Raw genomic sequence first — 16,189 nt, 5'->3', positions numbered from 1 at the left:
AAAAAAATCTCGATTTGCTTAAACGGGGGCAGCAGGGGATCTTTGGGTAATGATGACGTTTTAGCCCTAAACAATGCTAAACACCCGCAAGTAAGAAATGGTTAGGATGACGTAAAACAGAAAATTGCCCGAAGAGACCTCCTGAGTTGAATTTGTGGCATTCATTGTGCATGCAGTCATACTTCGATACTCTTAATTCTGTTACGTGTGTTCGGTGACACTCTGTGGAGCAGCTGTTTTGAAAGTATTAGAGCAAAACTAAAATTTTAATTTTTTAAAAAACTCACTGACCACGAAAGAGAAAATCTCATGTTTGAACGAAATTATGGACCGAAAGACAGCTGGTAAGCGCGGACATAAATTATAAGCGTATAACTGTGTGTAAGCACTTGGATGATTTGCTAGACATGCGTTTGCCATTCGTAATTCTTTTATTGGAAACGATTCAAATTTTTCAGACACAAATTTTTTTGGAGCCGTGAATGTATGACTCAGCCCAAAATCAAGCAAGTTTTCCTGAGCGAGCAAGTGAATCAAGCTGGCTTATCAGCAGAACGTTGGTCGATCGTTTATTACGTCCCAGGGGTGGGCGGGGGTTTTCAGAAAAGTGTGGTGTATCAAAACTTTGCCCTCCCAAAATAATTTCATATGAAAAGTGTACCGTTCTCCGTCTTAAGGTGAATTGCAAACAGTTTTTTGTTGTTATTCTGAATGGCATCTGTCTACTCACTCTTAATATTAAGGTAAATAATTTAAAGGAAAACAAAGACTGCAACTATAAACACTCAGTACACTAAAAAAAAAGCTTATCGCGTGACCATTTTTGCAATAAACGTAAAGTAGAAATGAGAAAAAATGGACGCAGTATATCCTTTAAAATAAAAGGTAACACTAATTTTAAAAAGAAATTAACTAGCTTCGTATCGAAATCGAGCAATTCGCCGACACAGCCGGCGATGAAGCGATGCGTGAGCAATTTAGACGCTGTTGTTTAACGACCGTTCTTTGAACTACTGTTATGAATGAGGATAATTAATAATAAAGTTAACAGGGAAGTCATAAAAAATGTAAATATAACTGTTCTAGTCACGGAATGACTCGAACTAGTCACTTTCGTAATTAAGGACCATTTTACCTAAGGCAGTATCTAGGTTTGGTGTTTTTTAGATGCTGGAGGTAAGACCGAAATCAATTGACTTCTCTTCCAGAGTTTTTAAAAGCCTGTTTGAGCTGCTCAAGGCACTCTAAGCTTGATGCTTCACTGATTTCATTACTATACAAACTAGAATGCGAGAGACAAGTTTATGCTCTGTTGATTGATAACAACAAATCACATTATATGGTGATTTGATTCATAAGAAAAATGCAAAATGAGAAATGCCCCTTGAAGTTTGAACCGTCTCTTCAGTTTAGACAATTTTTTGCTTCACTAAGGCAAAATTTAGCAAGAGAGCAAGGTAGGTGTACCTTTTTGGCAATCAATTTTGAAATCTGAAAAATCAAACAAGAAAAAGTACATTTATTGTGGTGTTAACCTGTATTGTGGAATCGTTGTGAAGACGTGTAACTTTACTATGATAAGCTGGTCATTCGGTGCCCGTTCGGCCTGAATTCGGTGAAAACCATTAACGGTCAGTGCATCTAAAGATTAGCCATAACGTCAGGCTATTTGTTCATATCACTTTTTGTTTACAATCAAAGTCTGGTAATCAAATGGTTTTCTAGGTGGGGATTCAATGGTATGGATTGATCTCCATGATTGATTCAGTTGACTACACTGTGTATATAGGAAGGAGATTACCGGCCATTGTTGGTGATTTAAGTGATGCACCTTTTCAAAAGAGTTACTCGACAGTGGGGAATTCTTTCCCCGTCGACTGTGCAACTGTTCGCAGTCCTCCTTCATTAGCTATCATCCACCGTTCCTTCCTTTAACCGATTGTTTTTAGAACCTTCTGAGACAAATTTTAGGGATGACTGACTATCGATTTTGGCTGGCGGGTTTTAAGGCCAAAGTTTTAAATGCCTGAATATTTTTCTTCAGTTTGATCAAATAACTTCTTTGATAAGCGGTTTAGTAAAACATTAGTGAAAAATATTTAAAAACTAATGCTGGATCTGATGTTTCGAAAATATCGGTTATCATTGGTCATTATCAAAGCAAAGTGACTGTTTCTTTGTGTTTTGTATATAACTAAGGGAAGCAATTTGTCAGACATTTCTTTGTTTCTTTTGGCTGCATGCAAAGCGTGAATGGATCCGGGTGGCAAAACATAACAAGAAACAAAAAGTCTATTGTTCTGCCCTCGTATATTTGCATTAAAACCACGGAAACCCCCACATTTTAAGCAATAATCCACATTATACTTTTCATGAATTTGAACAACGCTCCAGAAAAAAAATACAAGGATGCTTCCCAGTCCTGAAATGACAAGTGGCTCTCGTGTTTAATCCTCCCCCCCCCCCCCCCCCCCAACCTTTCCCAAACCGAATCCCTAATAGTTTTTATCTAAATCCGACTGTTTCTTCCTTAGATACCAAAAAATGGCAAACAAGACGTACAGAAAGATCGCCAGCTCTGCATACTCGGAAAACATAAGCTTTTTTTCTTCTCTTTTTTATCAATGGATGAACATTTTGATGAAGACTGGGAGTGAACGAGCTGTTGATGAAAATGATCTTTTACCGCTTAAAGAAGAAACCACTTCTTGGTTTTTGACAAAGAAACTCCAGGCAAAATGGTCCGAAGACATCGCTGATAGTAAAATACATGATGTTAAACCAAAACTTTGGAAAAGTGTGTTGAAGATGTTAACTGCGAAGGAAAAAATGATCTTGGTTTCAGCCATGAGTGTCGAGACACTTTGTCATATTCTTCAGCCACTGCTTCTTGGATATCTTGTGAAAGCCCTGATGACAGCTGAGCTACACAATATGTATCTCCTCTATAGCAGTGCCATCGCACTAGGGATAAATGGAGTGATCTCTTCTGTTGCCATGCACCAGGCTGACTACTACTGTGAGGTGCTGGGTATCAAAATAAGCAGCGCCCTTAAAGGATTAGTGTATATGAAGGTAATGAACAAAAATGTCAGACTGGGAAAGGTTTGAACTCAGGAGTCATTTCAAAAGTAGGTTGAGTTTGTTCGTCCGGGTGAACGTAGTCCTGAATAGGACTGTTGTTGTTGACAGTAACTGATGTTTCGACAACCTGTGCGGTAGTCATCTTCAGAGTCAAAGTGAGTTGTATCACGTCAGTTGATGGTATTATACTCGGGTTATGATCTGATTGGTCAATTACGTCGCGATGTTATTGGTCGTCTGTCAGTTAAGCCGTGATATTATTGGCAATGAAGTCAATAGACCTAGAGAACTGAGAATTTCACAAACAATAGACGACTGTCTAACTGTGACAATAGACGGATCGAAACGCACCAATTACTGATTACGAGTCTTCATGGTCAATAACATCGCGGCTTAACGGACAGACGAACAATAACATCTCGACATAATTGACCAATTAGATCAATAACCCGAGTATAATACCATCAACTGACGTGATACAACTCACTTTGACTCTAAAGATGACTACCGCACAGTTTGTCGAAACTTCACTCACTGTCAACAACAACAGTCCTATTCAGGACTAAGTTCACCCGGACGATCAAGCTCACCCTACTTTTAAAAATGTCGGAGACGGCCAGATGTGTCCACACCGATGAGGAGGTGGGCTTAAACCTTTTAGCCAGTCCAGTTAACTCAACTGACCTGGGCCGAAAAAGAGCCTAAGGCAGCGTTCACACCTGGTGCCCCAGCACGGTGTTCGAGTTTTGTACTCGCTTGGCACTAATGGGTACACACCCTTTTTTAAGAACTTACGCCAGAATTCGTGCACCGTGCCTGTGCCCGAGTACAACGCTACTCGAGCACTCAAGAGGGCACTGGGTCCCTTTGTGCACACCGAATTTTTCAGTTCTGGAGCAATCCACTGTTTTGTACTAACTGCTAAGCACAAGTTCAAAAATGGTGCTTGACAGGACGAAAGACATACGCAGAAGAAAACTATTGATTGAGCGTGAAAACACTCAGGTTTTTCTTGGCCAATGTCAAATAAGTTTACAAATCTATGATCGAGGGCATGATTACGTTCATACCCAAACGGGACATTGAAGTCCAGCTTACCGTACTAAATTGTCCTTTTTTGTAGTATAGGGAAAAACAGGCCATTTCCGAGTTGCGTCAAGATATTATGGCTAGATATTAGCACTGATCTGTCAATTTAGAATCTATACAAAAACGAGCCCTTTAAGATTGTTTTCCCAGACTTTAGTTATGATGAAGCTCTGACCTTCTCTGGCCTTGAGAGTCTTGAGAAAAGACGACTTTCTATAAGTCGCAGGTCCATCTCGGCATGGAGGTTACGCACTCGTCATGAAGTTATTAGTGTACCATACGATCTTAGATCCGGCCGTGAAGCCCTTACATTAGAATCAAAAAAGAGAATGATTTTATTACCTTTAAATTTTGAGACTAGTTTCATAACGACCATAACTTTTTTTATTATTCATTCAAAAGATTTCCCCAATTCGGATTGGCTAAAAGCATATGCATAAGGGACTGGTCAAAAAGTATAGGCGGGTGTGGGCCGGAGCAGAGAGGGGGTGGGTCATGAGGTTTTGAGCCTTGTGAAAGGGGTGGGTCGTGCAATTTTCAGCTACCCTTAAGGGGTGGGTCACCCTATTTTTTACTAACTACTAACGAGACAGTTGACTACACATGTTATATAAAACACAGCCAGCTGGAATTATTGCTAAAATAGTCACAAACCTGTTGTGCGAGAAAATACAAAGGTTGACAGGCCGCACATCTATATGGGCGTGGAACCCTCTGTTAACCTTTTTTTTTTCGGCTCTAACGAGCATGTCCTTTAACGATTGTCCTTTTTTGTAAGGAAACGATTGGTGGTTCTTTAAAAATTTATTGAAGTTATAGTTGGTTTTGTATAAGATTCCATTTTTTCTTTCAAGCTTCCTTTATAGTAGACACTGAGGGCTGGTATTGTGTCACGAATGACAATATTTCTTTTTCCTGCTTGTTGTTTTGTTTTAGGAGTTTATACTCCCTTTTGTGAATTTTATTTCTGATAGCAGGTTTTCTATCAAAGATAGGGGGCACACAACGAGAATATAGTTCAAAACCACTTAAACATAGCATTGTTAAACGTATTTTAGTATTTAAACAGTAGATATAGGCATATTTTTCTCCCCTAAAAATTTTTCATCTGTTCGGATCTCCTAGCTGAAAGTCTAGTGATACGAAAATTATAGGCATCAAAACTGACCTTTTCGAAAATTTCAACCAGAAAAAAGGCTCCCGAAAATTCTAGGTGACCTTTTTAGGGTAAAAATCCGTTCAAAATGGGCAATTACACCATTTTTTTTAGATGTTCGAAAATCCTAGGAGGGGCAGACAAGCAAGAAATTTTACAACAAATGTTCCGAAAATTCTAGATCTCAAATCGTCTTTCGAACAGATATTTTCCGAAAATTGACGTTGGGTGCCCCTGAAAGATTGTGGGTAGCCTCCGTCCGTCAAGCGTTTTTTTTTTTTAAATTTGAATTATTTTCCTCAAAGGTTGTTTCTGAGGAGGCTTCTCCTTTGACAAATTCTTTTTTAACATTTGGAGGGTGACACAAGGTGAAATGTGTGTGCAAGAAGCTTTCCGTTTGTTTAAAATGTGTCTTTGCATCAAGGATAGATTTTTCCTTGAATCTTGTGCCTTTGCATACAACTGTGTCTAAAAACGCAGTCTCAGTGTCAAATGTTTCGGCCGTGAATTCAATAGTTGGGTGATGTAAGCTTGCTTGTTCAATGAAGGCTTCGATGTCTGGTTTACTCATGTCCCATAGGGAAAAGATATCGTGTATGTGGCATTTCCAAACTGTCGTGCTAAAGACAGTTTAGCTTAGAGTTGTTGTTTCAATATATGTCATGAAAATATTGGCAAAGGAATCAAAACTACTGTCTTTGTACGGTGCCCATTGCAGTTCCATGGTTTTGTAGGTAGTGCTTTCCACTGAAGTGGAAGAAATTTTCTTTGAGGATTAATCTAAGCATTTCCGGCAAGTAATGTGTAGGAATGAGTTGTCTTTGTTGAAATTTTCATATGCTTTTTGACAGATAATTTCAATATACCCTCGTTTTGCTGTATATTTGTGTCAAGACTCATAATGTTCATCGAAACAAGAAATGTTCAGTTTTTCACATTTGTCTTTTCAGTGAAAGGTATGATTTCTGTGATTTTGATATTGGTTGTAGCAGTGTATCAACAAATTTTGTCAAGCACAGAACAAATAGGTTTTATTGGATTATTAAGAGGAAACCGAACGTCCATGTCTTAACTAGGGGGTGGGTCATGCAATTTCCAACCTTGCTTTAGGGGTGGGTCAATCATTTTTTTGCCGAAGGGAGGGGGTGGGTCATGTGTTTTTTATCAACCACATTTCCAAATGCTCCGGCCCACGCCCCCCCCCCCCCCCCCCCCCTATACTTTTTGACCAGTCCCTAATTCACCATAACTAGTTACTGATAACCAAAATTGGGAGAATTTTGTGTTTAACGAGGAAATGACGTAAAAAATGCAGCCTTTTATGGGTTAATGTACCGTTAACCGAGAAGACATGGGGACGAGAATGAGTTGTTTACGTTGTAAAAACTAAAATGGTGGACACTTCACTCGTTTCAAGAGTAAGAACTACAGCTGGAACTAGGCGAAATAATGGCTAAAAGCAGAGCAAAAACAGCAAGGAGACAACTCGGAGGGTGACATCCGCTATTCGGAGAATATTTGCGGAGCTGGACAAACCTTAACGTAAACTATCGAAGATAAACTTAACATCGATGTAGGTAAGCTTGTTTTAGCTATGTTTTTAAACTAGGAATTATTTTGAATGAATAATAAAACAATTATTGAATTCGGCTTTCTTATCATATGAAGATCCTCGATCTCCATAATTCTTCATAAGATACTCAGCCTCGCTCATTAATTGTTCAGTTGTATTTTACTGCGAAGAGTGGAAATAAACGATGTTTATTTATGTTTTACTAGCATCTGTTTACAGGCAAGGGTAAGTGCAGAGCCATGGATATGAAAATTACTTATTTTAATAATATATTCTCATGCAAATAGAACTCATTTTCAGAGGAAACGATATGCGCTTGGCCTCGTTTTGATAGGGAGAGTTTTGGGAACTCGGAAATGGCCTATAAATAAGTAGAGTTATTGCAAATGTAATTTTTCATCAGTCTCCGGTAATTGACAACCCCCATACGCTGTGACAAGGTTAATAGTGACAAAGCTCTTCTCTTAAGTAATAACATTTTTGCAAAGATAACTTACGAACTTTATTTTCTTGTTGCAGACGCTTCTTCTCAGCAAGGATTCATTGCTGAGACTTTCATCCGGTCGAGTTATTGATCTCGTATCAAACGATGTTCAGCGAATAGAGAGTGATACTTTCGTGTTTTTTTTTGCTGGAGCTCGAAGCATCATAGAACTTTTAATATTAACCTTTTTACTGGTCTGTTTTGTTGGATGGCAAGCTCTAACGGGAATTTTTTTACTGTGTATTGTTCTGCCATGTTACCTTTTTTTCGCCTATGCTGGGGCTTTACTACGCCTGCGTACAGCCGCAGTTTCTGATCGCCGCATCACGATGATTGGCCAGGTTGTTTCTGGAATCCGCGTCATCAAAACAAATGCATGGGAAGATGAATATAGAGAAAAGATAAAGAGCGTGCGAAGGTGAGATACAATTTAACATTGCATAAATACAAAAAAGGTTCTGAGTAAGCAATAATTTTTTTGTCATATCCGCAAGCAATTGATTTTAAACTCACACTTTTTCCTGGTTTGAAGCAGTTGATCAAAAGAAACCTATAGATATAAAATTTAATAAACTTAATTTCACGGAAATGGAACGGAAATTTAAATTTGGTTTATTTAGCTCATTCCTAGCTCGTCTCTGAGATCTAACCGACCAGGCTATGGCAGTGTTTGCTTGCGTAAAAAGGGAGGAGAAGTTTCAAAACTTCAAAAGATCGCAGTTTAGCTCCAAGAGCACTTAAAGTGGTCTTGAGTTGAGTGAGAGAGACAAATACCATCGAGTTTTCGAAAATTGACCCATGATCGTTGATGTTTACGCTCCCAAGTGACAATGTTGACAATTGGGTTGAAAAAAGGGGGCGCAGCGGTGTTTTTGTTTGACCGTCTTCAAAGAGTTTAAATACGAATTGAATGTCTCGTAATCGACAAGCCTTTTTCGTGTTCTCCCATCATCCCGCGTGGGTTATCAAGGCTGTAAAATCCATAGAAAGTGAGATCTAGCGCCTAAATAACCAATAATGATGACCAATAGTTCTTAGAAAAATCGAAGGGTAAATTCATTGTCAAAGATATCGTGCTATTTAGTATCGGATAAATCCTCCCTGATAGCAGTAAATATCAAGACAGTCAATATCAAATGAAGTAATTTTATTTCCAAGTTCATATAAGTATCATATGAAAGCGCCCTAAACCATTGTATCTTTTAACAAGAATATAACCTTTCAAGCTCTTTAATATTAATGAAAAATTCCTTGTATTTTATTTATAGTGATGAAATCGATTTGACCACTAAGAAGAGTGCTTTTATGTCTAGCATTGCTGCTCTCGAATACATTTCAACACCAATGGCAACCCTGGTGACTGTCATCACTCTTATATTAACTGGTCAGCCTGTGACACCAGTTAACGTCTTCACTTTCCTCTCATTTATCAATGTTTTGAGTGGAAGCTTCTGTATGAACTTTTCCTATGCCTCCATTCAAACCTACGACGCTTATGTATCACTGAGCAGAATACAAGACTTTCTTCTTTTAAACAATCTTGATTCAACGAAAACCACGATAAATCCGCCAGAAGGAACAGAAGGATCTTGTTTTTCTAACGACTCGAAAGAAAGTCAGCAAGAAACTATTTTACGTGTCAGAAATTTCAATCAGCAACAGCATCAAAATGAATCAGAAGAATCGTCTTTGCGAGTTATTGATTTCACCGCTGAAAAAGGGAGTTTAACAGTCATAACCGGACCAGTGGGCAGTGGCAAATCTACTCTTCTGTCAGCAATTGCTGGGGAAGTACCAGACCAAAACGGGGCCATAACCTTCAAAGGAACTGTTGTTTATGTGCCGCAGATTGCTTGGATATTCTCTGGAACTATTAGAGAAAACATTTTGTTCGGCGAACAGTACGAGGAAGACAAGTACAACAGAGTCATTGAAGCATGTGCTTTGACTCAAGACATCGAAAAGTTTCCAGAATGTGACCAAACGATCGTTGGAGAGCGTGGCGTGGTGCTTAGTGGTGGCCAGCGGGCAAGAGTAAGCTTAGCACGTGCAGTCTACGCCGAAGGAGAGCTTTACTTGTTGGATGATCCCTTAAGTGCTGTGGACTCTAAAGTTGCCGATCACATTTTTAGGGAATGCATCAAAGGCTTGCTTGGAAAGAAAACTCGGTTAATAACGTCTCATCAAGAACGAATCATGCGTGAAGCCGACAACGTAATTGTATTATTTAAAGGCCGAGTATTGAGCCAGGGAAATTTCACTGAGCTAAATGAAAGTGGTAGCCTGAATAAAACTGTCGATCCAATTTACGAAAAGGCAAACAAATCGGATAATAGCGTTGGTGAGGACGATAAAGACGAAGAAGAAATTTCTTACATGAGTGGTACACCTGTACCGAAAGAAGTGCATGGTCTCCACTTATCACAAGAAGATCGCGCCATTGGAGTGGTGTCATCAGGACTTTACTGGAACTACTTTAGAAGCGGAGTTCCTTTGCTGGTAATCATCGCGGGAATTTGCTTATGTTTAATAAGTCAAGGTAATGTGCCTTAAGATAATAATAACTGAACCTTACCACCACACATTTTTTATCCTGGGGAGAGAGCGGTCGACCGAATCCTTGTCGTATTTCACAAAAACGAGAAAATAAGTTAATTAATTCGCACTTTGCAGAAACTCTTGGAAAACAATTAATGTTCGTAACTGGTTCCAAATTACCGAAAAAAAGGGATATATTGCCATTTAAAAAAAACACTGGATTACGCCTTTAATATCTGATTATTTCTGAACACCACCTTTGACACATTGCACAGATCATTTATAAGGAGCAGAAAGATCAGGGGGCCTAGTATAGAGCCCTGAGGCACCCCGCACTCTATTAAGTGCAGTGCCTCGAACAGCATAATAATCTAATTTTCAAGTTAAAATGTTATGTATTTCCTATTTGCAATAGTGGCAGAGATTTTGTCATTTAAACAAGCAAGAGCATAAGCAGTGGAGTGATGCTTACGAAAACCATACTGATTGACAGAGAGAATGTTATGATTATCAAAAAACCTTAACAGACCGTTGTACATTACTCTCTCTAGAATTTAGAGAATGCTGGTAAAACAGACACAGGTCTTTCTAGCTTTTTTTGTAAGTTGAGAAAAACAATAAAAAACTGAGACCATATTCAAACACTGAACTTAATGTAGGATTAGAAACGACGCGAAAACAACCAGCATATAGCAAGCCACAACACACCATCTTTGTTTCAAGGTCGCAAATTAATGCCAATCTTCTTCATAGACACCCAAAAATGTATGACTAACAACAATAATAATAATTTAATAATAATTTAATTACTTATATTGCGCAGGTAATCATAAAAATGATCAGATGCGCATTGCGTTAGTAATAAAAGCATGAAAAAAAACCTACAAACCTATTTACAATAAGCAAAACAATAAGAATGTATACACTTCCACAATAAAATTAAAATCTAAAATATCGATTTGTAACAATTAAATTCATTCAACCATAAGCAAACTTAAAAAGGTAAGGCTTAAGATTGCTCTTAAAAGTATTCAAGTTTGTAATATCGCGAAGATCACGCAGTAGAGCATCCATAACTTGGGCGCAGCCACCTGGAAGGACCTATCCCCTAGTGTGACCTTAGTTCTAAATGTTGACAATGCTAGCAAAATCCCGTGTGACGATCTTAGGTTATGTGCGCCTTGCGATTTCAAAGAAACTAAGTTCTGAATGTATGTAGGGGCTATACCATGGATAGCCTTGAATGCAAATAACAAAATCTTAAAATGAGTGCGCTGCCTTAACGGAGGCCAATGTAGCTCATACATCACTGGTGGAATATGACTGAAGCGTGGAGCGTAGAGCGCAGCAAACAAGCCTCCAGAAGTATTACTCCATTCCTTTCTGACCATTATTTTTCGTATATTTCCTTTAGCAATGCTTGTTTCCTGCGATGTGTGGCTGTCGCTTTTGACAAAGACACACCCCAAGGATCAAAAGAACGAGGCCAACCTTATCATCTATGGCTCTCTTGTTGGGGCATCATTCATATTTCTTATCATTCGAGCATTTAGCTTCTATCTGGTATCTTTACGATGTTCTGAACGTCTTCATGATAAAATGGTTGCGGCTGTTCTACAGGCACCGGTCGTATTCTTCGATTCAAATCCCGTGGGAAGAATTATGAATCGGTTCTCTAAAGATATAAGTTGCATGGATGATGTACTACCCAAAACGTTTCTGAGGGCAATCCAAAGGACCTTGCTGATGTTTACCTCAATACTTCTACCAACTGTCATAAACCCTTGGCTTCTGTTTGCTCTCACGCCAATAGCTGTGTTAGCGGGAGTTATTTCAAGATATTACTTAAAGACGTCAAGGGAACTGCAAAGGCTGGAGTCAGTTAATCGTAGTCCAGTCTTTTCTCACTTTTCAGAGACACTGGATGGACTGGACACAATTCGGACGAGAAAAAAAGAAAAAGATTTCGTGGATGAATTTTGCAGGTACTTTTCTCATTTTTTGTCTTTGTTGTTGAATAATTTTGATATTTGTATTCTGAATAGCTCAAGTTTGAAATGAGTAACTCCTGGATTAAGTATTCAGTCAATTGGGTAGTCAGGTGGGTAGTCGATTTGTAACAAGATCGCCGAGTAGTTTCATCGAGGTGATTAATGTGTTGCTACCATTAGGTCTCAGTTATCTTAACTAGGCTGTCCTGGGATTTGGACAAGCTAGCTTTCCAGATTATGACGTCCTTTTACATTCTTCTTTTATCATATGACAAGGCCTTTTAATCCAAAAGATTCTTTTTTCAAAGAATGTTCGAATGTGAAAGACTTGAAAGCGAAAACGAAGTTACAAAACTAAATCGTGCATTATTATTGTTTTTTTTAGATATCAAGATGTTCATACTAAGTCGTACATTATGGTTTTTGCCAGCCAGCGCTGGCTTGGTGTTCGCTTGGATTGTCTCTCCGCTCTTTTGACTGCTGCAACGGCTCTTGCTTCAGTTATTGTATCACAGGATGCTGGTAATTATACTTGCATATGTAATCAGCAAATTAATCCATGTTTATATATGAACTGTTAAATTTCTTAGAACACATGAATCGCATGGCCAGCTTTTTGGAACCACTAGGGGCGGAGCAGAAGTTGACGCATGTCGTCATATTCCACTCGGTAATAATTGGTTGGCCTGTTTCTCTTTCTTAAGGATGTCACGTCAAGAGTGTCATTAACAGAAACATTTGGCCGCCGAAATGGGCACATTGAATCGCTTATATTAGCCACGATTTCTCATATTTCACCTGAAAATCCGGTTATAAAGCTCTTTAGATGCTATTCTGCTCACCCGGTGTCAATTTTGAGATTAACCGGCTTTGAGGAGCTGTTTCAATCGGCTCCAAAATCAAGATCAATGGATCACAAAGTAAAACACAGAAAAAAAATAAAAAGTTATTCCCAGGCTTTTAACCTCAAAAAAAGGCTGAAAAGAGCCTCAAGGAAATACCAAAATGGCTTCAAAATCGATATAAACAGAAACGGATTTGGTAAAGAAGACGGCTCGCATTTAGCAACTGTTTTACAGGAGCGTCTTTGAAAGGTATTTAGTCAAAGATGATTATAATTTCCGGAGAGTTTGGGTGTCTTTGAAAGCAAAAACCGCAAAGGATTTAAGTATTAAATAGCCAGAAATTAAGAGGATTGAAAGTACTGCATTTGGTCTTCAATTTGCGACCGAAGACCGTAGACTCTGATCTAAGAGGAAAACAGGGGCCTGCAGAAAAGATCAGTGGTTTCCATGAACTTAAAGGGTCAGTATGGCGGATTCTTTTACTCCTATTTAAGATTTTTGAGAGCGAAAAACCGCACGGATTACAATTCGCGCAGCTCCAAGACCCTATCCAATTTAAACCTTTTGTCACGACTAACAAACTTAGAGCGAGCACCGTGAAATTCCACTATCGGATTTTTCTCAGGGATCGATTGAACAATAATTTCCATACATTTTCCCGTTAGTAAACTGAGGGCGTGTGACTGCATGATCAGTGATGTGTCGCGGCGGGCGAGGTTCCGAATAGCTGGCCATGCCTAGTAAGGCTTTTACTTCTTGTACCAATCTTAAAATTTGTTACCGACATAGAAAGACTATGTTGACGATGGAGCCTTCTGTCATTTGTGTTAAGTTATAAAATTATCGTGTTCTTCTACTGCTGCCACACAATAAAATACAACTGCTGGTTTTTCAAAGCTAATTTGTTTATTTGTCTTTTGGTTGATATTGCATTATGTAACTAACAGGTCAAGTTTTCTTTTCACTGCTTCAATGCTTACGAAAAAGCTACTTCTGATAAAATAACCCTCGGTACCTACTGAATGATACATGTGGGTTAAAATTCTTTTCTTGAAATGCAACTATTTCCTTCGATACCCTTAGTGAAATTGATATATGGCAATTTTAGGTTGCTAAAAATAGATAATTTCTTGGATTCAGCGGTCAGGATTACTAAGAGGAAAACTAACCGCACTAGGGGTGTGATAAAGGTTCGCACCTCGCTTTCCCGGTTCGCCACGAAGTGCTTGTATCAGGAAAAAAAACTCCTGGCGCCCAGGGTAACGAGGGACAGGTGCCCAGAAAAATCCTCTTGCTAAAAAAGGGTGATGGAAATTGCACCCACCCCCAGCCTCACCTTAGCCCTCTTAGGGATAAGTTCTCGGGAATGCTGTTTTGGAACGCCAGGCAGACGTTCTAGGCAGAACAAAATCCGGTCGATTGTTCCGTACTAACAACCGCGCAAAAGATTCTTACTTGTCCTGAACAGGATAGCATTTCCGACCAGGGGCCCGTTTCTCGAAAGCCCCGATAGCTTTTCGGGACCGGAAAGCTGTTTTATCTTGGCTGTGTTTGCATTCAAGTTCAAAGTTTCAATAACTATGAAAATGATGCAATAAAACTATCAGTTAAAGAAGCAAAATTGATTGGTTTGTGAGCTAGGAACTATTACTATTCAATTGGTTTTGATTTTAAAATTTACCTTCCAGCCCGAAAAGTTTGCTGGCCTTTCGAGAAACACGCCCCTGGACATATTACCCGAAAATTTTATTTATGGCTGATGAACCATAGCTTAATAAACGTATTCACCTGTTTTTTTTTTTTTTTTAGCTTTTACCGGTCTGGCATTGGTTTATGTAGTTCAGAATATGGTTTGGACTCAATATGCAATTAAGAAATCAGTTGAAGTCGAAACTCTGATGACATCAGTTGAGCGAGTAATGACGTACACCGAGCTTGAACCTGAACCTGGATACAAAGTGGAACAAAAACCTCCTGAAATCTGGCCACGTGAGGGTAATATCGCGCTTAAAGACGTATGCCTGACGTACTATCCGGGTGGTCCTCAAAGTTTAAAGAATATCACACTTAACATCAATGGTGGAACCAAGATCGGGATTGCGGGTCGGACGGGCGCAGGGAAATCTTCCTTCGTGGCGGCACTAATGCGCATGCCTGAACCCGATGGAGACGTATTTATTGACAATGTCAATGTAAAAGACATCACCCTCAAAGAATCTCGACGAGCAATAACCATTCTTGGACAAAATCCTGCCCTTTTTAGTGGAACGGTGAGACAAAATCTTGATCTGATGGAGCAATTTGAAGACGCGGAACTATGGCGAGCTTTAGAACAGGTGCAGATGAAAAGTCTTGTAGAGAATTTGCCAGGTCAGTTGGATCATGAATTATTGGAGCATGGGGCAAACTTTAGTGTTGGAGAAAGACAACTTATCTGCTTGGCTCGAGTGCTGCTGCAGCAAAAGAAAATCGTCATTTTGGATGAGCCAACTGCCCACGTGGATCCGGATACAGAGCAAACGATCTGGAATATAGTACATGAGAAATTGAAAAATACCACGGTTATCACCGTTGCACATCGTTTGAACACAATAAGAGACTGCGACAAGATTTTAGTTTTAAAGAGTGGCGAAGTGGAAGGGTTTGATAGCTTTGATGTACCTGTGAATAGAAAAGGGGGAATTTTAAGTAAAATGGATCATGTACCCAAGGAAGACACATAAATACTCATCCATCCACATTATTGCGCTGACATTTCGAGGACGTCCCTGATACCAGCGCTAGCTAATTAAGTAGTTTTCAAAAAAATGAGGCTACTGAAAGATTCATGCTGTTTGACTTTTGTAAAACTTTTGATCTTATTGATCAGGGCCGAGCTGGATTAAGATAACACAGGGTTAGTGCGAAATTTTAATTCAGATTTGAAAGCTTAAAAAGCATTTCGGTTTTAATTCTTTTTGTCTACAAGTTGATGATTGGAAGCTCTAAAGATAACAGAGAATATTATCCTAGAAAATGCTTTTGAACATAAGAAAAAGAAACCCAGGTTAAGGTCTAATCTGCCTTCGAACCACTAGGCCCAGTGATCTATCTTATAGACCTTTTATCTTACCAATCGCCCCACGTAAGGGAATTCAAGCCGCACATTCCGGATTCCAGATACAGGATTCTGGATTCTTTGTTAGTGGAACTGGGATTCCGGATTCCAATTGTTAGTGGGATTCTGGATTCCTTGAGCATTATTCAGAATTCCAAACCCAGGACTAAAGATTCCACAAGTAAACATTTACAAGATTCCGGATTTCACAGGGAACATTTTCCTGGATTCCGGAATGCAAATTCCCTTGCATGGGCCGATACCAACTTGTTATGGCAAGGGAGCGGCAATTACAAACTTGTTGTTTCATGAAGGTATCTTTAATAACAGCA

General features: G+C 39.1%; 1 protein-coding gene across 1 annotated transcript; it reads left to right on the top strand.

The window, feature by feature from the left end:
* Positions 1-2,544: 2,544 nt before the first annotated feature.
* Positions 2,545-15,483, top strand: LOC140926367 (ATP-binding cassette sub-family C member 4-like). Its single transcript, XM_073376119.1, has 6 exons — positions 2,545-3,075; positions 7,422-7,804; positions 8,655-9,925; positions 11,339-11,909; positions 12,301-12,437; positions 14,570-15,483. The coding sequence occupies exons 1-6, from the start codon at positions 2,545-2,547 to the stop codon at positions 15,481-15,483; spliced, it is 3,807 nt and encodes a 1,268-aa protein (XP_073232220.1).
* Positions 15,484-16,189: the final 706 nt, after the last annotated feature.

The sequence above is a fragment of the Porites lutea genome, chromosome 2 (genome assembly GCF_958299795.1).
Source record: "Porites lutea chromosome 2, jaPorLute2.1, whole genome shotgun sequence".
In the NCBI taxonomy this organism is placed as follows: Eukaryota; Metazoa; Cnidaria; class Anthozoa; order Scleractinia; family Poritidae; genus Porites; species Porites lutea.
This window is presented reverse-complemented; position numbering and strand designations above follow the sequence as displayed.